This window comes from Balaenoptera acutorostrata, chromosome 8 (assembly GCF_949987535.1).
Source record: "Balaenoptera acutorostrata chromosome 8, mBalAcu1.1, whole genome shotgun sequence".
In the NCBI taxonomy this organism is placed as follows: domain Eukaryota; kingdom Metazoa; phylum Chordata; class Mammalia; order Artiodactyla; family Balaenopteridae; genus Balaenoptera; species Balaenoptera acutorostrata.
This window is the reverse complement of record NC_080071.1, coordinates 42621537-42647937: the sequence shown is the minus strand read 5'-3', so window position 1 is coordinate 42647937 and position 26401 is coordinate 42621537. Positions and strand designations below refer to the sequence as shown.

At 35.3% G+C, this 26401-nt stretch overlaps 1 protein-coding gene across 6 annotated transcripts in view; it reads left to right on the top strand.

The window, feature by feature from the left end:
- The window catches only part of PDE1A (phosphodiesterase 1A), a 362506-nt gene that overhangs the window by 238541 nt on the left and 97564 nt on the right, over positions 1 to 26401 (top strand). For all 6 annotated transcript variants that reach the window (XM_057551615.1, XM_007190377.2, XM_007190378.2 and 3 more), the window contains one exon: positions 16860 to 16973. In XM_057551615.1, coding sequence (XP_057407598.1) covers positions 16860 to 16973 — 114 coding nt within the window. The remainder of the gene's footprint in view (positions 1 to 16859; positions 16974 to 26401) is intronic.

The following is a 26401-nucleotide window of genomic DNA, read 5'->3' as shown; positions in this document are numbered from 1 at the left end:
TAAATTCAGCCATCATAGTTCACTCTACTCTAATATTTTATACTATTGATATTTCCCCATATCTCCCTTTCTCTTTTTCACATATATATTTCCTTTTCTGTGTCTACCTCAAATCTAAAACATACATGCCTGTTTTCAGTCAGTTTAGTCCATGAGCCTGGAACATGTGATGAACAGGTATATATTTAATTATCGTGTATAATCTTCTTTCCTTTGGCTTCACTATGCATCCAAAAGAGGCTAGAACGACTAGAGTTCAACATAACCATCAACTCATGATTGGAATATTTTGTACCCTTTTAAAGTCTTGCTTTGCTTCCAATTCAAGATGAATTTTGACATCTTGTTATTTTTCAGTCCTTTAAATTTGTCATGGTCAGTGGTTCCAAAATTACCAAGTATAGGACCTGACTTCTAAGTTGTCACTTGTTTTGTGAGCAGTATATCAAATATTCTACTTTAATAGGGGATTATTTCATTAAAACTCTTTTTATTATTATCAAAAAACAGCAGTCAATTTCCCAGAATTAAATCATCTCAATGGTTTAGTTCGGTTTACTTATTTGTTCTTTAACATATTTCCAAATAATATCTTTTACTATTTTTTGATTTATCAATTTCAAACTTTACCAACTGACATCTGTAATGTTAATAGAGGAATAGCTCTTGTACATTAATTTCACCAACTTCCCTAACCTCATCTTCTCAAAAGAGTTTTATTGTACCTTATTTTGTTTTTAAGTCACTACTGTTTATAGCAGTGTAATTTCTAAATATTATTCACTTCTCAATCAAATAGTGTCAATCAAATGACTTCTATCTTGTATAACTTTTTTCTTTCTCCTTGATTTCATAATCATTGTATTTTTATAATTTTATGCTCAACTGATCTGTCAAAACAAAGTTCCAAACATCCCATCAGTTCCATTGTTCGTCAGTTCCATTTTCACCCCCAGAGACTTCCCCCCTACTTCCTTTCCTCTGTACTCCTACTTCAATCTAGACTAGTTAATTCCTAGGATGGGCACATATCTCTCCTTTGGAGGCTTCCCTTCTTCACTTATCTGTATTAGAGTTAGTGTATGTTCTTGTTTTGGTCAAATGTATCTCCCAGTGGCTTCCTGAAATAGAATGCATAGAAAGTCAAATTTTTAGACTCATTGAGTATCTGAAAATGCCTTTATTCTTTCTTCAAACTTGATTGATAGTTTGGCTGAGTATAGAATTGTAGGTTGACCCCAGGACCAGCTATATTATGTCCAGGGCCCAGTGCAAAATGAAAATGCGGGGCTTCTTGTTCAAAAATTTTTAAGAATTTCAGGATGATGACAGCAGAGCACTAAGCTAAGCGTGGGGAGGTCCTTCTAAGCTCAAGGTCCTCTATGACTATCAGGTTTCATGCTCATGAGACTGACCCCAGTAGGCTCTTTCAAAATGGAGATTCTTAGTTCTAGAAAATTGGGTGGGTTTTTTTGAGAATTTCCTCCATTCCTGATTTCTAGAACTTTAGTTAGCTAGATATTACACCTCCTGAACCAGCATTCTAATTTTCTTATCATTATTATTCTATTATTCATTTTGCTGTCTTTTTGTCCACTTTATGGCATATTAAACTTTATCCTCTACCTCTTCTGTTGACATTTGTATGTAATAAATCATCAGTTTCAATTTCCAAGAACTCTTTCATCACCATTTATTCTATTTTTAAAAAGTACCATCATGTTCTTGTTTCACGGATAAATCTTCCCTTACTTTTCTCAGTTTTTTTAAATTGAAGTATAGTTAATTTACAATGTTATATTAGTTTCAGGTGTACCACATAGTGATTCAATATCTTTATAGATTATACACCATTTAAAGTTATTATAAAATATTGGGTTGGCCAAAAAGTTCGTTTGGGCTTTCCGAACGAACTTTTTGGCCAACCCAATAGTTCTCTGTATCTATGAGTCTGTTTCTGTTTTGTTATATTCATTCATCTGTTTTATTTTTTAGATTCCACATATAAGTGAAAACACAGTGTTTGCCTTTCTCTGTTCAACTTATTTCACTAAACATAATACCCTCCGGGTCCATCCATGTTGTTGCAAATGACAAAATTTCATTCTTTTTCATGGCCGAGTAATATTCCATTGCATATATGTACCACTTCTTCTTTATCCATTCATCTGTTGATGGGCACTTAGGCAACCTCCGTATCTTGGCTATTGTAAATAATGCTGCTATAAACATTGAGGTGCATATATCTTTTCAAATACGTGTTTTCATTTTCTTTGGATAAATACCCAGGAACTCCCATACTGTTTTCCATAGTGGCTGTACCAATTTACATTCCCACCATCAGTGAACTAGGGTTCCCTTTCTCCACATCCTTGCCAACAGATGACAGCCATTCTGACAGGAGTGAGGTGATATCTCATTGTGGTCAATTCGGGTTGGTTTTTTTTTTATGTTTTCCTTTGGTCTCTGTATTGTTTCTGTTTCCTTCAAGTTTCTTTATTTGTTTAAATATATCTATGTCTTTCATGCTTGACGTTTTCCTTCAAGGCTTGCAAATTGATGACAGGCCATTAATATTAAAGAGTGTGGCTCTGAAAAGTGATTAGAATCTCTTTGTCATACTTGATGCTTGTCACCTTCTGGGCTTCAGCAAGTACAAACTGTTTGTTTCCAAAATTTCATTTCTCTGGGTCTTTTCAGTCTTTCCTGCAGTGAATCCCTCAGTCTTCGTCCTGTAAACAGGTGGGAGAAAGGAACCTGGGGTATCATCACTCAACATGCTGACTTTTGTTTAATCACTCTGTTTTCAAACTGGCAGTCCTGCCTCCTTTCCAGGTTTGCTATAGGAATAGGTAAGGGTAGTCTCCTGTTACTTGCGGTGGAGAAAGTAATCTGAAAGTACTAAGAAGATTTTCACCCTTTTGTTTTGAGCCTAAAGACAGTGTGGTAGAAGACCTAAATAGACATTTCACCAAAGAAGACATACAGATGGTCAACATCGCTAATCAGAGAAATGCAAATCAAAACTACAATGAGGTATCACATCACACTGGTCAGAATTGCCATCATCAAAAAATCTACAAACAATAAATGCTGTAGAGGGTGTGGAGACAAGGGAACCCTTTTGCACTGCTGGTGGGAATGTAAATTGATATGGCCACCTAGGGATAAACCTACCTAAGGAGACAAAAGACCTGCATGCAGAAAACTATAAGACACTGATGAAAGAAATTAAAGATGATACAAACAGATGGAGAGATATACCATGTTCCTGGATTGGAAGAATCAACATTGTGAAAATGACTATATTACCCATAGCAATCTACAGATTCAATGCAATCTCTATCAAATTACCAATGACATTGTTCACAGAACTAGAACAAAAAGTTTCACAATTTGTATGGAAACAAAAAGACCCCAAATACCCAAAGTAATCCTGAGAAAGAAAAACGGAGCTGGAGGAATCAGGCTCCCTGACTTCAGACTATACTACAAAGCTAAAGTAATCAAGACAGTATGGTGCTGGCACAAAAACAGAAATATAGATCAATGGAACAGGATAGAAAGGCCAGAGATAAACCCAGACACATACGGTCACCTTATCTTTGATAAAGGAGGCAAGAATATACAGTGGAGAAAAGACAGCCTCTTCAATAAGTGGGGCTGGGAAAACTGGTCAGCTACATGTAAAAGAATGAAATTAGAACACTTCCTAACATCATACACAAAAATAAACTCAAAATGGATTAAAGCCCTAAATGTAAGGCCAGACACTGACAAACTCTTAGAGGAAAACATAGGCAGAACACTCTATGACATAAATCACAGCAAGATCCTTTTTGACCCACCTCCTAGAGAAATGGAAATAAAAACAAAAATAAGCAAATGGGACCTAATGAAACTTCAAAGCTTTTGCACAGCAAAGGAAACCATAAACAAGATGAAAAGACAACCCTCAGAATGGGAGAAAATATTTGCAAATGAAGCAACTGACAAAGGATTAATCTCCAAAATATATACGCAGCTCATGCAGCTCAATATCAAAAAAACAAACAACCCAATCCAAAAATGGGCAGAAGACCTAAATAGACATTTCTCCAAAGAAGATAGACAGATTGCCAACAAACACATGAAAGGATGCTCAACATCACTAATCATTAGAGAAATGCAAATCAAAACTACAATGAGGTATCACCTCACACTGGTCAGAATGGCCATCATAAAAAATCTACAGACAATCAATGCTGGAGAGGGTGTGGAGAAAAGGGAATGCTCTTGCACTGTTGGTGGGAATGTAAATTCATACAGCCACTATGGAGAACAGTATGGAAGTTCCTAAAAAAATAAAAATAGAACTACCATATGACCCAGCAATCCCACTACTGGGCATATACCCTGAGAAAACCATAATTCAAAAAGGGTCATGTGGGACTTCCCTGGTGGTGCAGTGATTAAGAATCCGCCTGCCAGTGCAGGAGACATGGCTTTGAGCCCTGGTCCGGGAAGATCCCACATGCTGTGGAGCGCCTGAGCCCCAGCTACTGAGCCTGTGCTCTAGAGCCCACGAGCCACAACTACTGAGCCCATGTGCCACAACTACAGAAGCCTGTGTGTCTAGAGCCCGTGCTCTGCAATGAGAAGCCACTGCAATGAGAAGCCTGTGCACTGCAAACAAGAGTAGCCCCCGCTCACCGCAACTAGAGAAAAGCCCGTGCGCAACAACGAAGACCCAATGCAGCCAAAAATAAATAAATTAATTAAAAATTTTTAAAAAAGGGTCATGTACCACAATGTTCATTGCAACTCTATTTACAATATCCAAGACATAGAGGCAACCTAAGTGTCCATCGACAGATGAATGGATAAAGAAGATGTGGCACATATATACAATGGAATATTACTCAGCCATAAAAAGAAATGAAATTGAGTTATTTGTAGTGAGGTAAACGTTGTTTACATTGTTTACATTGTAAAGCAACTATACTCCAATAAAGATGTTAAAAAAATACTTTTTCATTATATATTCTCCAGTGTAGTTATTTTGCTCCTTTAAATGTAGAATGTAAATATATTTTAAAGAGCAATAATGTTTGCCATACAATTGTTCCCATTTTTTTCAATGATACCAATTTTGGGGGGAATTATTTATTCTATAAAATAAAGGTATCAAGGAGCTTTACAATTATAACATTGGCCTCTGTGGGGGAAAAAAGACTAACAAGACTTTAAATCTGTAAGCCTTGCTTCTTACACTAAGGTTAGAATTTAATTTCCTAAGCATTGACCTACAGAGTAGACAACACAACTTCATTATTTAATGGCTTCTTATCATCATTTTTTATCATGTTAGGATTAGAGGCATGCAGGACTTAGAAAATGACATAGCAGCTTCTAGTTCTGGCAGTACCTATTTGTGTTTCTGTGCCCTCCTGCGTATGGCCATATTTAAAGTTAATGTTAATATCACTATAGATATTCTTTTAGCTTTACCTTTTCTGCTTCTTAAGATGACATTCTTACAGCCATATCCTTCTCACTTTTGTTCAGTTAGGTCAAAAATGGGGACATTGACAGAAATATGATGAGTATCAATTCTCTTTTAAATTTAAATTATTAATGTACATATCATTCATGCTTTACAGCATTAGGGATATCCTGGACATTTTTATCCTAGAATTAATGAAGACATGCATAGACACACGGGATTTTTTAGTATAATATTCTTAGTCATGTAGGTGGTCCTTTTGCAAGACAGGGTCATGTAGCAATCTCAGAAAGTAAGTTTAGAGTATATGAAGTGCTTGATTCTGAAAACTACATCCCTTTATACTGAGTATTTTTTCATTTAGAAAGTGTTGGTTCTATATTTGAATAAAAAAAATAATCATTTTCTACAGCTCAGTACTCTGTTCAAAGGTAGAAATTATTTTTCTTCTGCAACTGCTTGATTGAATCACAGATCCAATCAGTTATTTTCAAAGATGGTTTCTATTTTCATTTCTATCTTCTTTTAAATGTTCTGATCATTAGAAGGTAAGGAAGTCCCACCAAAAAGCTGCGAACATCAAAGCCTGTTCAGCACCTAATATTCAGGCTGATTTTAAAAGCCTTATGAATTATCAAAATTAGTGTCATTCTCCTTGGAGAAAGATCATTAACAGTTTAATGCTACTTTTGATTTTTTATCATGCCTTTCATGATAGTATATATTAAAAATTTAAGCATTTTAATAAAATTGATGAAAAATAAAGATATGTAACAGAAGCATCTATTTAGCATATATGCTTTTTCTATCTCAAATTACATATTTCACTGTGTAATTTATAATTTGACAAGTATGAACATCTGTGTACACCTATGAAACCATCACCACAATGAAGAAAATGAACATTTCCATTGCCCTCAAAATTTCCTCCAGCTCCTTTGTAACCCTTCCCTTCCTTTCCTCCTTCATCTCCTCACTCCCAGGCAACCTCTGATCTGCTTCCTGTCACTGTAAGAATAGCTTACATTTTAAAAATTTTATATAAATCGAATCATACATATGCATCTATCGTATTTCACTCAGCATAATTATTTGAGATTCACTCCTGTCATTATGTGTATCAATAGTTCATTCCTTTTATTGCTGAGTAGAACTTCTTTGGATGGATATGCCCCAATTTGTTTTTCCATTTACTTGTGGATGAACATTTGGGATGTTTCCAGTTTGGGGCTATTACAGATAAAGCTGCTATAATGTTTATGTACAGGTATGTATAAGGACATATATTTCTTTTTCTCTCCATCAAAGAATAGAGTGGTTGAGTCACATGGTAGATACATGTGTAACTTTTTGAGAAACTGTTTTCCAAAGTGATTGTACTTATTTACATTCCCAACAGCTGGGTATGTAGTTTAACTTGCTTCACATCTTTGCCAATATTTGGTATGATCAGTTATTTTAATTTTAGTCATTCCAATAGGTATTTGATTATATCTCACTTATTTTAGGTTGAATTTTTTCTGGTGACCAGTAATTTTGAGCATCTTTTCATGTTTGCCATGGATATATCTTTTTTGGTGATAGAAAAAAATCATTGGCAGATTTTGTATTGGATTGCTTATCTTGTTATTATTGAGTTTTGCAAGTTCTTTATATGCTTTCTGAAAATCCTTTATCAGATATGTGGTTTGCAAATATTTTCTCCCAGTTTGTGGCTTGTCTTTTAATTCTTGAAACAATGTTTTTGAAGAACAGTTCTTAATATTGGTGAAGTTCAACTTATTTTTTTTTCGTAGGTGTTGTACATAAGATCTTTGAATGACTCAAGATCAAAAAGATTTTCTCCTATGTTTTCTTCTAGGTTTATAGTTTTAAGATATACATTTAAATCTGTGATGCATGTATGGATCAAAGTTCCTTTTACACATGGACATTTTTAATGATCCAGCACAATTTGTTGTAAAGGTTATCCTTTTTCCTCTAGATTATCATTGCATCTTTTTCTGAAATAAATTGACTATATATTGGGGGTCTATTTTTAGACTTTATATTCTGTTCCATTGATCTGTTGTACTATCTTTTTGTTAATAATGTACTATATTATGCCATTTATACTGTACTGATTACTGTAGCTTTAAAATGTCTTGAAGTCTTATGAGTCTTGAAGTAGTGTAAATCCCCCAACTTTGTTGTTTTTGTAAAATTTGTTTTGACTATTTTAGCTCCTTGATTCTATGTGAATTTCAGAATCAGCATGTCAATATATACAAAAACAAAAAGCCTGCTGGGATATTTACTGGTGTTGTATTGAATCTATAGATAAATTTGTGGAGAAATGACATGTTAACAATATTGGGTCTTTCAATCCATAAACATGGTGCATCTCTTCATTTATTTAGGTCTACCTTTATTCCATTCAGCAATGTTCTATAGTTTTCAGTGTATAGGGCTTGCACATACTTTGTCAGATTTATATCTAAGAATTTTACATTTCAGTACTATTGTAAATGGTATTGCTTTTCATTTTAATTTCAGATTGTTCATTATTATTATATAGAATGATATTATTTTTGTATCTTTTTTATATTGTAAACTTGTTACAATCATTTATTACTTTTTATTACTTCTAGTAACTTTTTGTTATATTTCATCAGATTTTCTACTTAGACAATCATGTAGTCTGTGAACAAAGACAGCTTTCTTTCTTTCCAGTCTGGATAGCTTTTATTCTTGCCTTATAGCTTTGGCTGAAAGATCCGATGAAATTATGAATATCTGTGGCGAGACTAGAGCCTTGTTCCTGATTTTTGAAGGAAAGCATTCAGTCATTTAACATTATTTATGACATTAGCTGTAGATTTTTGTAGGCTCCCCTCTATTCCTAAAATGCTAAGAGTTTCAATCAGCAATTGATGTTGGATTTTGTCTAATACTGTTTGAGTATTTATTGAGATGATCATATGGCTTTTCTTAGTCTCTTAATATAGTGAATTACATTGATTAATTTTTCAATTTTATAACAACTTTTCATTCCTGAGATAAATCTCTTTTATGATGCAGTATTCTTTTATGTACTGGTGGACTTGATTTCTTAAAATGTTAAGAAATGTTTACATTTATGTTCATGAGGCATATTCATTAATATGTTACTGCTGCTGCTGCTTTTTCTTCTTTTAATGTTTTCATCTGCTTTTGTTATAAGGGTAATTTTGTACTCCTAGAATGAGTTGGGATTCTTTTTCTGGAAAAGTCTGTAGGGAATAGGTATTATTACTTCATTAAATGTTCTTAGGAATTCGCCAATGAAGTCGTTTGGGCCTGAAGTTTTCTTTGTGTGAAAGTTTTTAACTACAAATTCAGTTTATTAATTTCTTTTTGAAATTTAGTAGCTTGCATCTTTTAAGGAAATTGTTTATTTTGTCTGAGTTGTTGAATTTATTGGCATAATGTTGTTTATGTTTTTTTTTTAAACTTTTATTGGAGTATAGTTGATTTACAATGTTTTGTTAGTTTCAGGTGTACAACAAAGTGAATCAGTTATACATATATATATATATATATATATATATATATATATATGTGTGTGTGTGTGTGTATCTACTCTTTTTTTAGGTTCTTTTCCCATACAGGCCATTACAGAGTATTGAGTAGTATGTTATTGTTTTAATTGTAACTTTTAACATACTTGCTTACTTATTCTATCATCTTTGTAGTTTTTGGGTCAGTTTTGACTGACTGATTTTTATCCTCATTATGGATCAGTGTTCCTTCTTTGCAGGCCTTGCAATTGTTTTATTGGCTGAAAAATCAGTTGGGAAAACATCATGCACAAAATATTAAAATTATAGTGAAAGCCAGAGAAATATCAATTTCATAAGTGAGGGATAAATGAAGTGTGGTTTAGTTTCTAAGTCGAGAGATCACAGTGGATAGAAATCTTCTAAGTACCTATGATATAGATAGCATCCCAGATATGCCTGGTAATTAAACATGATTCAGACAGTTAAAGATGGGATATGGGAGAGAGGGATTTCAGTAAGAAATAAGAACTTGAATCTAGGATGATGTGAGAGTGTTTGAGGCACAGTGAATAAATCAGTTTGCTTGGAAATTAGGGAAAAGAAGTAATCGGAAGTGTATGTATGCCAACATTTCACAACATTATTTGCATAAGTCATGCCATTCCCAGAGATTGCACATATCTTGAAGACAGGTACTGTGGTGCATTACGTGTGTGTATCCATATATATGTATTCTTATATGTATTCATATACACAATTTTTCTAACACAGCCCCAGGTGCAGTAATAAATACTAAATAATTATTTATTTAACAGACTTGGGTTTTAATACCTTCTTGGCAATATTATCTGCTTACAAACAGCTGGTCTATGCTGTTTGATAGAACAGCTCTTGTTTGCTACCGTGCACGGTAGCCAGTGGAGTCTCTATCCACAGATTGCTGAATTGCTGGGCCAGAAACTGCTCAAGTTAGAACATAAAATACATATACTTATCTTAAGCTTTGGGAACCAGTAGAATATACCTAGTCCTGGTATTACTATACTGTTTTTCACCCGGCTTGCTTACTCTGATGAAAGAAACCAAATCATTATTTAAAAGAGTTTTTACTAAATTTAGGGAACTTATTTATTTTATCATATGACTTTGTGATTTCTTCTTCAGTTCTGAGAATTTGCTCATAGGATAGTTTAGGAATTAGGCAAATAGTCTATATCTTCTTTAAAAAAATAAAAAATATGTACAGGTATATTCAGTAAAGCCTTAATGCTTTGGAACCCACCAGTTTAGAATGTATGATCATTTGAAAATGATTCATGATAATGTTTGGCCTTGTATTATCTACAAAGGGAAACTAAAGCCTAAATAAGATTGTTGGGGATTACTGTATGCATAAATTGATTACAAAAGCAAATTCACAATTGAAATAACAAATATATAAATTGTTTCCTTAACATCTGTTTTAATTATAAATAATCTTTTTACAATACAAAGGTTTTTCTTTTTATGTAAATAGAAATGTGTACTCACTAAAGGAAATTTTGTGCATACAGGCAAAGGAGATAAAGGAAGTCCTAGTAACCCTCCAAAATATATTTCTGGTTTTTTGGTGTTGACGTAGTGAGTTTAGAGGTGTGTGTATGAGAGTGTGTGTGTGTCTGCGTGTGTGTCTGTGTATAGGTGGCTATTGTTTTACACAGTTATAACCATATCTAATTAGTTTTTCTAGTTGGGTGGTAAAACTTTTTTGGAGTATTTTTTTCAAAGCTATTTCTTGTGTTAGATTCTAGGTTTATACCCCTATTAAGATTTTTCAAAGCTATTTTTTATGTCAGATTACAGGTTATTACCCCTATTAACATATAACAATTTATAATGTTTGTTGGTTTTAAACTACATCAAGATATCTCTGTGAAAAAGCATGTTCATTGTGTAAGTATTAGAGCCTTTTGATGTCCCAGGTTTCATCACGTGTGATCTGCTGATGGATGACTCCCTGGGAACAACTGCAGGCTGTCATGAGTTAGGGAGTGAACCTGAGTATAGTTTACCAGGAGTGTCCTCTCTCGTTTTATATAAAAATTTCTCTATTCTTGAGTTCCTTATTTTGATTCATTTTTTTAAAATTAATTTTTATTGGAGTAGAGTTGCTTTACAATGTTGTGTTAGTTTCTACTGTACAGCAAAATGAATCAGCCATGCATATACATATATCCCCTCCCTTTTGGACCCCCTTCCCATTCAGGTCACCACAGTGCATTAAGTAGACTTCCCTGTGCTACAGAGTATGGTCTCATTAGTTATCTATTTTATACATAGTATCAATAGTGTATATGTGTCAATCCCAATCTCCTAATTCCTCCCACCCGCCCCCCTTTCCCCCTTGGTTTCTATACATTTGTTCTCTATGTCTGTGTCTCTATTTCTGCTTTGCAAATAGGATCATCTATACCATTTTTCTAGGTTCCACACGTATGCATTAATATACAATATTTGTTTTTCTCTTTCTGATTTACTTCACTCTGTATGACAGGCTCTAGGTCCACCCACATCTCTACAAATGACCTGATTTCATTCCTTTTTATGGCTGAGTAATATTCCATCATATATATATACCACATCTTCTTTATCCATTTCTCTGTCGATGGACATTAAGTTGCTTCCTTGTTCTGGCTATTGCAAATAGTGCTGCTAGGAACATTAGGGTGAATGTATTATGGAAAATAGTATGGAGGTTCCTTAAAAAACTAAAAATAGAACTACCATATGACCCAGTAATCCCACTACTGGGCATATACCCAGAAAAGACCATAATTTGATTCATTTCTTATTCATTTGATTTATCAGTTAGGATTGGGTTCAGCTGCATTTAAAAGAAATCTCAAGACCAGTCCCTCCAATCAGAAAACTTGCACAAGCCTCTTAGGTAGCCTCATCCACCAAAGGGCAGACAGCAGAAGCAAGAAAAACTACAATCCTGCAGCCTGTGGAACAAAAACGACATTCACAGAAAGATAGACAAGATGAAAAGGCAGAGGGCTATGTACCAGATGAAGGAACAAGATAAAACCCCAGAAAAACAACTAAATGAAGTGGAGATAGGCAACCTTCCAGAAAAAGAATTCAGAATAATGATAATGAAGATGATCCAGGACCTCGGAAAAAGAATGGAGGCAAAGATCGAGAAGATGCAAGAAATGTTTAACAAAGACCTAGAAGAATTAAAGAACAAACAAACAGAGATGAACAATACAATAACTGAAATGAAAACTACACTAGAAGGAATCAATAGCAGAATAACTGAGGCAGAAGAATGGACAAATGACCTGGAAGACAGAATGGTGGAATTCACTGCTGCGGAACAGACTAAAGAAAAAAGAATGAAAAGAAATGAAGACAGCCTAAGAGAACTCTGGGACAACATTAAACGCAACAACATTCGCATTATAGGGGTCCCAGAAGGAGAAGAGAGAGAGAAAGGACCCAAGAAAATATTTGAAGAGATTATAGTCGAAAACTTCCCTAACATGGGGAAGGAAATAGTCACCCAGTCCAGGAAGCACAGAGAGTCCCATACGGGATAAACCCAAGGAGAAACATGCTAAGACACATAGTAATCAAATTGGCAAAAATTAAAGACAAAGAAAAATTATTGAAAGCAGCAAGGGAAAAACGACAAATAACATACAAGGCAACTCCCATAAGGTTAACAGCTGATTTCTCAGCAGAAACTCTACAAACCAGAAGGGAGTGGCATGATATACTTAAAGTGATGAAAGGGAAGAAACTACAACCAAGATTACTCTACCCAGCAAGGATCTCATTTAGATTTGATGGAGAAATCAAAAGCTTTACAGACAAGCAAAAGCTAAGAGAATTCAGCACCACCAAACCAGCTCTACAACAAATGCTAAAGGAACTTCTCTAAGTGGGAAACACAAGAGAAGAAAATGGCCTACAAAAACAAACCCAAAACAATTAAGAAAATGGTCATAGGAACATATATATCGATAATTACCTTAAAAATGAATGGATTAAATGCTCCAACCAAAAGACAGAGGCTTGCTGAATGGATACAAAAACAAGACCCATATATATGCTGTCTACAAGAGACCCACTTCAGACCTAGGGACACATACAGACTGAAAGTGAGGGGATGGAAAAAGATATTCCATGCAAGGGGAAATCAAAAGAAAGCTGGAGTAGCAATACTCATATCAGATAAAATAGACTTTAAAATAAAGAATGTTACAAGAGACAAGGAAGGACACTACATAATGATCAAAGGATCAACACGAGAAGATGATATAACAATTATAAATATGTATGCACCCAAAATAGGAGCACCTCAATACATAAGGCAACTGCTAACAGCTATAAAAGAGAAAATCGACAGTAACACAATAATAGTGGGGGACTTTAACACCTCACTTACGCCAATGGACAGATCATCCAGACACAAAATTAATAAGGAAACACAAGCTTTAAATGACACAATAGACCAGATAGATTTAATTGATATTTATAGGACATTCCATCCAAAAACAGCAGATTACACTTTCTTCTCAAGTGCACACGGAACATTCTCCAAGATAGACAACATCTTGGGTCACAAATCAAGCCTCAGTAAATTTAAGAAAATTGAAATCATATGAAGCATCTTTTCTGACCACAACGCTATGAGGTTAGAAATGAATTACAGGGAAAAAAACGTAAAAAACACAAACACATGGAGGCTAAACAATACGTTACTAAATAACCAAGAGATCACTGAAGAAATCAAAGAGGAAATCAAAAAATACCTAGAGACAAATGATAATGAAAACACGACGATCCAAAACCTATGGGATGCAGCAAAAGCAGTTCTAAGAGGGAGGTTTATAGCTATACAAGCCTACCTCAAGAAACAAGAAAAATCTTAAATAAACAATCTAACCTTACACCTAAAGGAACTAGAGAAAGAAGAACAAACACAACCCAAAGTTAGTAGAAGGGAAGAAATCATAAAGATCAGAGCAGAAATAAATGAAATAGATACAAAGAAAACAATAGCAAAGATCAATAAAACTAAAAGCTGGTTCTTTGAGAAGGTAAACAAAATTGATAAACCATTAGCCAGACTCATCAAGAAAAAGAGGGAGAGGACTCAAATCAATAAAATTAGAAATGAAAAAGGAGAAGTTACAACAGACACTGCAGAAATGCAAAGCCTCTTAAGAGATGACTACAAGCAACTCTATGCCAATAAAATGGACAACCTGGAAGAAATGGACAAATTCTTAGAAAGGTATAACCTTCCAAGACTGAACCAGGAAGAAATAGAAAATATGAACAGACCAATCACAAGTAATGAAATTGAAACTGTGATTAAAAATCTTCCAACAAACAAAAGTCCAGGACCAGATGGCTTCACAGGTGATTTCTATCAAACATTTAGAGAAGAGCTAACACCCATCCTTCTCAAACACTTCCAAAAAATTGCAGAGGAAGGAAGGAAATCAGAAAGAGAAAAACAAATATCATATATTAATATATGTATGTGGAACCTAGAAAAATGGTACAGATGAACCGGTTTGCAGGGCAGAAGTTGAGACACAGATGTAGAGAACAAATGTATGGGCACCAAGGGGGGAAAACGGCAGGGGGTGGGTGTGGTGGTGTGATGAATTGGGAGATTGGGATTGACATGTATACACTGATGTGTATAAAATTGATGACTAATAAGAACCTGCTGTATAAAAAAATAAATAAAATAAAATTCAAAAATTAAAAAGGAAAAAGAAAAAGATATCTCAAAATAATAGTGGCTTGAACACAACATTTTTTTTTTTTGTTCTCTCATGAACTAAGTTCAGATGTAGGTGATTTCATTCAGGTGGATTCACAGCATGGGACCCAGACGAATTCCTTCTTCCTTCTCTGCCATTCTTAGTGGGTAGCTTCCTTTAGTCAGATCACTTTATGATCCTATATAGCTCCTGGACCTTCAGACAGTTCCACTGCATTCCAGGCAGTAAGTAACAGGCAAGGGTAAAAGAGAATCCCTTCTAGTTGAGTTAGCCCTCTTCAAAATAATTGTTCTGAAAGTCTTACTCAATGACCTTCTTATTCTCCTTAACCAGAATGCAGTCATTTGACCATACGTAGCTTTGAGACAACCTGGAAAATGTAGTTTTTTAGTAGTGAAAATTGCTAACTTAAATTATAAAAGAGTTCAGTTATTCAGAAAGAATGAAAGGCAACCATCTGAAGTTCACATGGATTTTAAGACCACATCATACAACCAAATACAGCAAAGCCGTACAACCAAGCTATACCAAACACTTTTCACAAGAAGGATACATGAGTGGAATATTTTTAAGCCATTGCAAAGTATGGCACTTTTTCTTTTGCTTCCCACATAAAACATAATTTCACTAAGTATAATGTGCTTGGGTCATAAGCATTACAAAAATCCCTCAAGATTCTATGTGTTGCTCCTTTATCATCACATTCGGTGTTTTACACAAACCTCAAAGCCAGGCTTAATTTTTTCTTTATAAGTAACCTGTTTTAGTTATTATTTTTGTTTTGTTTTAGTTTGCTGACTCTGTACAAATAAGACTTGTTTATTGATGCATGGAATTTATTTGGCAATGTTGTTGTCTGCTAATATTTTATCATACAAAAGTATATGGTACAAAAAGTAATTCTTTGTAGCTTCCTGAATAAGAAGTTTTAATCTAGGTGTGGCTTTCTTTCATGGAGAAATAAAGTATTTCTTATGGATGGAGAAATGTCAAATACCCTTGCTGAAATTTTTAACTTGCCTTTATACCCTAAACCTTGATATTGGAAATCACCCAAAGTAAATTTTCTGAAAATCCGTTACACTATCTTTAAGACAGTGCCTAAAAGTAGATACACTCCATTCTCTCTGAGATACATTTTCTTAGGAATGGAATTAAATTCTGTCTGCTGATTTAGGAAAATGGGTAAATTGTCTTCACAATGTTTATTTATAGTGTGTACTGACTGAAGAATATATTCTCTTTTTCTGCCTAGTAAAGGGCAGTATCTTCAGAAACACTGGATTTATAATTAATGCATAGAAGTTTTTTAAAGTGTTAGAAACTTATTGAGGTAATTTGTATTATCTCACTCCATGAGATATCTATTGCTGCATAAAAAATTATCCCAAAATTTAGTGACTTAAAACAATAGTATTAATTACATCACAGTTTCTGTGAGTCAGAAGTCCAGGCATGTTTTAAAATTTCTCAAACAATTGGGATACATCATCCCATGGGCAAAAACAAGAGAAAATATTTTACAGTTTTCCTTCAAGTGAAAAACCATTGCAGTAAAAATACTAGGCATGCATACATATATTTTTTTCTCATCTTAATTATATTTTCTTGAATCTTTTGCCTTTTATTTTTGTTTTTACTGCTATATACAGTGAATAATTGCTACAGTGGTAGTCAAAAGAGTAGACTTTAAATATTCTCTTAGTGTCAACTCTGAAGAAGCAAAACAGCCATAAAGTAAATTCTACTGTTAGAAATACTTTTATGAAAATACCTATATTGTTTTGAATTTTCAGAAAAACTATGTTTGAAATATGGTACCTAAACTAGCAACCTATAGCCCTAGTATTATTGAGAGGTGAATATAATTTCTGAGTCATTTAAGTGATAAAGAATGATCTTAATTATACCCCAAATATACCTAAAAATATTTCTATTTAATGACCTGGAAAGATATACTGAAAGTTTAACCCAATTTGTATATTTAATATTGGACTATTTTCCATACAGTTATGATAAATCTCTTTTTATTTTTCTTTCTTTTTGGCTAACTTTTGGAAACAGACTAAGATGCTTAGTGAAGCAGCTGGAAAAAGGTGATGTTAACATCGTAGACTTAAAGAAGAATATTGAATATGCAGCATCTGTGCTGGAAGCAGTTTATATCGATGAAACAAGGTAAGTTTTAACCTCCTCTCCCTTTTAACCTTTTGTCTCTCTCTTTTTTCCCCTTTTTCTTGACCCTCCTTTCATATCTTAGCCATGAAACCAAAATCAAAATCTTACAAAAACTTAAAATGTTCTTCTTCATGTAGCTATGGAAGAATTATGATTCTTTCTTTAAAAAATACAAATTTTAATCCAAAAGCTTGAATAATAAAAAATAGTCAATAATAAAGTCAAAAAATAAACAAATTAAAGTCTCCTTTACCCCTACTCTCACTGTCCTTAGGCCCAGATTTTTAAATGTCGGAGACAGTGTAGGCTTACATTGATTTTCATTGATGTAAGAATTTTCCTATTATCTCAAGATTGCAGAGTTCCTTCTGAAAAAATGGGTGTCACATGCCCACATATTCTCATGATATTTATCTATCAGACCCTCTGTGCAGGGCTTGCTAAGGGGCAGTCTCCAATGTGTATTTGATTATCACCTAAACCCCATCATGCAGCCTGATAATTAGCAGAATGGTAAGGAGATTAGGAAATGGCAATTCATTTGAAGAGTGCTGTTAGCCTAGTGCTGTGGCTCTCAACCAGGCCATTTGCCTTCCAGGGGTCATCGGGCAATTTCTGGAGACATTCTTGTTTTGGTTGATGGGGGCGTGCTACTGTTAAATAACGGGTAGAGGCCAAGGATGCCACTAAACATCCTAAAATGCACAGGAAAATCCCCCACAACAAAGAATTATCTAGCCCCAAATGTCAATAGCATGGAGGTTAAGAAAACTTGGCCTAAAGGGAGGACTGTAAGAGGGACCCTGTGGAGGGAGAGACATGCACTTCCAGACTTTAGCACAGAAAAGGGATTGAGTTTTTTCAAAGTCATGAGGCAGGTGGAGTAGAGAGGTCTTTTAAAGGCATTGACCAAAGGATACCAACTTCAGAGGGTGGAAAACAGCCTTCATGGGGTGATTGTTGATATGGAAGCCAGGGTAGGAATCGTAAAAATTCAGCCCAAATATCAGAGAACAAAGTACCCTCTTGGTGTAGTAAGCTGTCTCTGAGGGACGCACAAAAGCTCCCCAGGAGAAAAAAATAACCAACATTTGGGTATTTGTCACACAGATGACAACAAACCCACCAGTCTTGTAAGACCCTTTGACCCCTGCCTCCCCTCCACATTGCTGAGCAAGGAGAAGCAGCAAAGTGGGTGGGACAGGGGACGGGGCATGGAGAGTGAAGACATTCATCATGCCCCTTCTCTTCCACAGGTGTCCCTGCCTGTGTCAGGCCTGAGCATGGGCAGGTGAGAGACATTAAGTCAGATGTGAGACAGGTTTTTATACATCAATGTGTACTGGACTTACAGACACACACACATACAATAATTTATTTAATAGGTAAAAACTTCACGACTCAAAAATCAAAACAGTGTGAAAAGGTACCTTATGAAAGTCTTGTCTCCACCTCTTTCCCAGTCTACTCAAGTTCCCCAAGTCATAAATTTCTTATGTATATTTTCAGTGATTTATTATAAATTTTTATTTCATATTTTCCCTCTGCCTTTCATAGAAGGTAACATACTATTCATAACTTTCATTCTGATTTTTTTCCCCCTCAACAAGGAAACTTGATCTTCCTATATCATGGACTGACATTTAAATTTTAGACAATAAGAATCTTTACTGGCAACTGACAGAAAAGTGTGTGGTGAGGACCATGCTGCACAGGTGATTCTTTGTCCCCAGAACAGAACTCCTCTGTTAAAGCACAGTGTGAAGTCATAACTTATGAAAAAAAAATCATAGGTATACTTTTAGAGTGATTTTTTGGTTAACTCTCACTGAATATATATAAATGTATATGATTCTTCTATGTGAACAGAGATTCAAAGTGTAAATTTTTTAAAAATCTGGTATTTTTCCTATAATTTCCTTGCCTTCATTTTTGTGTGTGCTGTTTCTTGTTCACAAGTTGACTGAACTTAATTTATTTAAGATTTCTTCAATCTGTCCTGGACATTTCATTTTTTATACTTATTTATAAAACTGAAGATCTTTTACCTTTAATAATTATTTGGAGATTTGCACTATACATCTTGTAATGACATAATGCGAACTATCCATTTTGCCTAAGTGTCTCATCTTTCATTTGATAGACTATTATATGCTTTATCTATTAATTTCTCTGTTGTATTTCCTTTTCCAGAAAATTATGATTTCATAGATATTTCTTAACTTAGTTTCCCAAGATCCCTAATTCACTTAAACATATGTTACATTTCAAAGTATAGTTCCTTTTCTTTTGAAACTTGCTCTTTTGTGGGAAGAAAAAAATGCTTAACTGCTTCATGATATAATGTGGGGTTTTTCCTCTTTACAGCAAAACATCCCAGCTGTTAACAACACATCATTCCCAATTTTTACTCAAATGACACAAAATTTTTCACTCTTTTATTTTAATGCCTCCATGGCATCATGAATTTTAAATTGGATTAATGATAATACCCCACGTTTGTACCATCTTCCAAGAGCTCTTAGCTTCATTATCTCATATTAATCTCACCACAATCCTGTGCAGTTGGCAGGGTGGTCATTACTTTCTGTATTTTACTAATGAGAGAACCAAAGTTCTTGAAGTAAACTGGTTTGGCAAAGGTAACAAACCTAGACTTTGGCAAAACTGGGACTAGTAACTAAGGTATGACTTCTTTTTTTTTTTTTTAACATCTTTATTGGAGTATAATTGCTTTATAATGGTGTGTTAGTTTCTGCTGTATAACAAAGTGAATCAGCTATACATATACATATATCCCCATATCTCCTCCCTCTTGCATCTCCCTCCCACCCTCCCTACCCCACCCCTCTAGGTGGTCACAAAGCACCGAGCTGATCTCCCACTAGCTTCCCACTAGCTATCTATTTTACATTTGATAGTGTATATATGTCCATGCCACTCTCTCACTTCGTCCCAGCTTACCCTTCCCCCTCCCTGTGTCCTCAAGTCCATTCTCTACATCTGCATCTTTATTCCTGTCCTGCCCCTAGGTTCTTCAGAATCTTTTTTTTTTTTAGATTCCATGTATATGTGTTAACATACAGTATTTATTTTTCTCCTTCTGACTTACTTCACTCTGTATGACAGACACTAGGTCCATCCACCTCACTACAAATGACTCAATTTCATTTCTTTTGATGGCTGAGTAATATTCCATTGTATATATGTGCCACATCTTCTTTATTAAGGTATGACTTCTTAGTGCTCTGCCCTCTATAACTGGCTCCTCTCAGAATATTGCTATCAAACAGGATGGGTTTCAATGACCTCTGAAAGATTTAGACGACAATGTGTAAAACATTCCGATAAGTGGAATTGTGAATTCTCGAAAAAACAAACCCTAACATTTATTACTAATAGCCTATTATTATAGCTATGTGCCAAGAAATCTCCTAGGCATTTTAATGCATTATTTTATTTAATAATCACAGCAATTCTAATGAGATAGAAACTTTATTATTACCATTTTACATATGAGCAAAGAGAAAGTTAGATGGCTTATGCAAGGTAACACAGAGGGTAACTTAAAGAGTGGAGTTAGGGTCTTGGCAGCCCGACTCTAGAGCCTGGCTTTTAAGCACAATTCTCATCTGCATCCCTTTAGCCACTTCTGACCAAAAGGTGACTTCAGAGACTTATTGGAGGTTTTGATGAAAGCTCACATGATGTTAGGGTTGTGGGACCCAGTGGTGTGTGGACTGTGGTTACATCTTTTCCCAGCTCTTCCTTCAGTGACGTCATATCGTTAGCTTGAAATTGGCTATAGGGAGAGTATTTATACCATGGAAATTGGCAAATGCTACAAATCAGGATTTGTTTTAATTCTGGAGAGCCTGTGATTAAATATTGTCATCATGCCACTGGTTAGACCCAAGATTACCTTGTACATATCTTCTAAGACTGATTTTATGATTAAAATATCAGCTTAAGAAATTTTAGAGCAAAATTACTTGATGTGGTTTGATTTCCTATAGACTTAGTAAAACACAGCAGTAAACTGAGGATATTTTTGTTGAGATGTATATATAATTATTAAAATTGCATTTGCCTTAGAAATATTAGTAAAACAGAGATAATTTAGAATGAGGAGGGATGAATAAGCATTTAGTTTCTTTTAAACTTTAAATTTAAAAACTGCTGACTTTTGAGATTTTTTAATGGAAAATTCTCTTTCTAGAAAAAATGTTTCAGTAAGTATTCAAGAGAAGCATTTTTTTGGGGGGTGGGGAGCTGGACTACAAAAAAAAAGATTAAAACATAATAAAGCAGAATAAAACAGAAATTATGAATTGGTTTAAATCCCCCCCTACACACACACACATATATACCTTTTCCCACTAAGCCTTAGCAACTGCAGGATTTCAATTAAGAAAACAAATCAAAACACAAAATGTCTCTTGAAATATGATATGAGTAAGAAAAATAAAAAAGAATTTCTGATAGAATTTGAATTCTGACCTTCTTTGAGGGATGATAGCACAATTCCCTAATGAATATAACTATTGGTTTTTTGAGAAAACACTTTCAAATGCAAATGCCAACATTTTATGAGTTCTGCTTTCAGATGTGTCCCTAGAGGCTATTGTTTTTCAAAGCTGCACAGTTATAATCCAGAAACATGTGACTTTAAAAGAAAAAATTCTTTTTGATCATCCTTATTTGGATTTGGATGCTGCAAGGAAAAGTAGCATCCTTGGCCTCATGAATTGCTATACATGAGCGTAGGCAGCTGACTGGGAGGTATACTTTCAGTGATGGATATTATGCTTACTAATACCACCCTACAACACAATTTATAACTTTATTTTCTTAATGTGAACCAGTCTAAGTCTTATGATTACCACAGTTTGGTCACAGACTCTGGATTCAGAAAGAATGAGGTGTTCAAAGTCTGGATGCTCCACTCAGTACTCTCTTTCTTTTTTAAAAAAAAATTAATAACTACTTTATTTATTTATTTTATTTTTGGCTGTGTTGGGTCTTCGTTTCTGTGCGAGGGCTTTCTCTAGTTGCGGCAAGCGGGGGCCACTCTGCATCGCGGTGAAGATGGCCACTATCGCGGCCACTCCTGTTGCGGGGCACAGGCTCCAGACGCACAGGCTCAGCAGCTGTGGCTCATGGGCCTAGTTGCTCCGCGGCATGTGGGATCTTCCCAGACCAGGGCTCAAACCCGTGTCCCCTGCATTAGCAGGCAGATTCTCAACCACTGCGCCACCAGGGAAGCCCAGTACTCTTTCTTTAAGCAAGTGACTCAACTTCTATATTTTCTAGCTTTATCATCTGTGAATTAACAATAATGACAACGCTTATTTTCTAGCTTTTTCATCTGTAAATTAACAATAATGACATGCTAACCTCACAGGGTTGATTTGAGGATTAAATGTAGCACCATATCTGACAGAGTAAAAGTTAAATAATAACCAATTTTTGTTGTACTAATAAAATGCAGATACTTCTGGGTACATAACACAATAAAGATGTATAATTTATAGAAAAATATCAAATAATTTATTGAGAGAAATTTTTGATCCTGATAAAATTAAGTCAGGTGGGCTCAAGTTAACCAGGAAGTGAAAGCAAAGTGCAAACTGTTGGAAACAAACCTTAATAATATACACATCTTGATAAAAAAAAAAAAAAAATCTTCAATTGACTCCTATGTCTTACTACATCTAAAGGTCCTTAATTTTGAGAGGTTGTCTTGAGTGAGAATGCATGGATGTCAATCAGTTCTTCAAGAAGTTAGTCTGCTAGCAACTGAGTGAAATCCAGGGCACCTTGAAGTCTAAGTCCCTTGAAATCATCAAGTACTGGAATTTACTAAGGAACATTCACTCATGACACAAATATCTATTGAGTATGTGAAGTGAATATCAGGCACACTGGTCATCAGAATCCAGACTACAACCGTGCAGATAGCTGGTGGTTAGAAATGAGTCAAGAGCTGGGAAGATAAATGGAGGAACAAGGACTAACACCACAAACAAGAAACAGGGATGTTCGGCGTTAGAGAGAGAAACACAAGCACACTGACAGATTACAAGAGGAAACACTAAGTAGCCTCAGTAAATCCTAACCAGAACATGGGTATAACATGGGATAAAAACTGTAGAGTCAAGATTCCAAACCAGACATGGTTGGACTTGCTGAATGTTAAAGAGTTTAGTTCCCTGGCAAAGTTCCCTATGCCCATTCTCAAAGACATGGCTTCTAACAAAAGAACTTAAGGTTAAAAAAAAAAAGGTCTGGCATGCACTAGATATATGGGCCCTAGAGCTCAGAAATATGGTGCCATATTAGAGATGTGAATTTGGGGATTATAATCCAGGAGTCTCAGGGTTTGTTTTTTTTAATGCTTTATTTCGATTTCAATATTCAGAGCTCCTATACTAATTCAATATGTTTCTCAGCGCAAAGTTTTTAAGAATGCCCAGTGAATGTTTACTTACTTAACCAATTTGTCCTGGCTGTCACTTTCCTCTACAGCCAGCTCTCTGGCTTCAAACTGCTGATTTGTTCCTCTGCAGGTCACCTATTTCCCCCTCAAGTCCAGCAGTCCACAGGCTGGTACTGCTCTCAAGCATGAGCTCAATCTCTTCCTCCAGCTCCCCAAACTGAAGCTAGCATCAGCTAGGCTCACTATAACTGCTACAAGACCTCTCAGAACCCACAATTCAACCCCTTCCATAGAGGTCCCCTTCCAGGCATTTCTCTGCATCCTCTAAGGTCTAAACCCATCTTGCAAAGCCACCTTACCATCCCCTATGGAACTGTCTTTCAACATGTTTTCCTACCCTGAATTCAGGATCTCCAGCTACAAGGCCAAGAAAAAGGAAGTGGGCTATCAAAATTAATGTGAAGGTGTGCATTCATCTCCAGGATCAACACCTATGCTCAAAGACTATGCAGTCTAAATCCATATTTAGAAAAAGAATGACATTTTCCCAAAAGACACAGAATCTGCAGTGATGTAGCTGTGCTCACAATGAAGATAATTGTGCACATTACTGTTCAGAGTTGTCTAGTCTCTTGCAGTCACATTGTCTCCATCTTCTATGCGCCAGAGTTGAGACTTCACTTTATTTTTGTGTAACTTAAAGACCTATTTAAAAGATTTTTTCATAAGACAAAAGAACAGTCTGCCTCTGAAGGTAAAATAAAGCCTCTGCAGAATAAAACAAATTATTTTTTGACTTTTCAAATGTCAGTTTTTCTCACCTCCTACTATTAACGTTTTCAAAAACTCTTGGAGTTCCATCTCAAAATGGTCAACATGTTATCCTAGTAACTGAAGTCAAGGGAGAGGATGAAAATGCCAAACAGAGATGTGGAGTGAGAGGGTGGTTAGGGAGGGATGTGGGAACACAGCATTTAAAGTTAGGCATGGAGCTACTGAAGAGGATGCCCAGGAAGTATAGACATAGAAGCTGGAGGCATATCTGTAAAATATGGAGTAGCAAAAGCCAGCAGAGAGTGGGGTTACTAAATATTGTAAATCACATGCCACAGGGAGAACCACTGGATGCAGTTAGGAGATTCCTGATGCCTCTGAAGTGGAGTTTCACAAAGAGAAAAAGCTACCTGCCAGATTATGGAAGTATGAGGAACTGAAGTGAAATGGCTCTGGAAGAAAGCAATGTAGACTATTTTTCAAGAATTTTCTAGTAGGAAAGAGCAGCAGTAGAACAGTCTATTAATGGGGACATATTTTTTTCATACTTTTTTTAGAGTGGAAACCTTCTGTTAGCCTTGAGATAGAGTTTAAAAAGAGATTCTGGTTAAAGAGAAATAATAACCATAGAAAGATTAGGTCAAGAAATTATTCCTTGTAAGTTGGTGCAGCCACTGTGGAAAACAGTATGAAGGTTCCTCAGAAAACTAAAACTAGAATTACCATATGATCCATCAATCCCCGCTCCTGGGCATGTATCCAGACAAAACTATAATTCAGAAATATACATGCACCCCTATGTTTATAGCAGCACTATTCACAATAGCCAAGACATGGAAACAACCTAAATGTCCATAGACAGATGAATGGATAAAGAAGATGTGGTACATATGTACAATGGAATACTACTCAGCCATAAAAAAGAACAAAATAATTTGCAGCAACATGGATGCAACTAGAGATTATCATACTAAGTGAAATAAGTCAGAAAGAGATAAATACCATATGATATCACTTATATGTGGAATCTAAAATATGACACAAATGAACCTATCTAGGAAACAGAAACAGAATCATGGACATAGAGAACAGACTGTTGGTTACCAAGGGGGAAGCGGTTGAGAGGGGAGATAGAGTGGGAGGTTGGGATGTAAGTGGGAGTAGCAGATGTAAGCTACTATATATAGAATGGATAAACAACAAGGTCCTACTGTACAGTACAGAGAATTATATTCAATATTCTATGATAAACCATAATGGAAAAGAATATAAAAAATATATATATGTATAACTTAATCACTTTGCTGTACAGCAGTAATTAACACAACATTGTAAATCAACTATACTTCAATAAAAAAGAAGTTATTCTTAAGTTATCTAGGAAAAGAGACAAATAGCCAAGCATAGGTGGAAAATGTGGGTGAAGATGGAGCTAACTAGAGCACAGCTAAGGGTCTTCAAATAAGCAAAACTTGCGTAGCACTGTAAAATCAAAAAGATTAGTAAGCATTGATTTTAAACTCAGTTGCTCAGCAGGGGTAAGAGTGTGACAATAATTTTTACCAAAATATAGACCATGGGCTCTAAAACTCATGGATCAATGTGATGTAGAGAGTAAACCCTGGGTGGTTAATCACTACAAGCGGCAAGTCATGATGGCACTGACACACGTGTACTCCTTAAACATTTAGAGCAAGAGTAGGGAAGAAGGAAAAAAGAAAAGAGCTGGACTAATGAACACCTTTCATTAACATTTCAGTTGTAAGTGACAGGAAGCCCAACCAAACCATCTTAAACTCTCATTGCTGAAACGTTGATGGCTAGTGCTGACTATAATCATAGGTGAATCAGGACAAAAATGATGTCAAGGGATCAATCTCTCTGTTTCGATTACTCTGGAATGACCTCTGATGCTTTGAGGGTAGCAAAACAAGATGGGCAGTGTATCCAAGCGTTACATCCTCACACCTTCAAATCCAGTGGGAATAAGAGAGGCTTTCCTTCCCAGAGGCTCTAACAAACACAACTTTTCTGTTTCATTGGCTCTAGTTAGGTCATATGCTTATCCCTCAAACTATCATGCCCAGAAGAACTGAATGTGCAAGTTCATTGGTCAAGCATCTCATGAGGCGGGTAGGAGGTCAATTTTATTTAAATCACATGCCTAAGAATTGAGTGGAAGAGAGTGCTTTCCTAAACAACAACTATGTCTTCT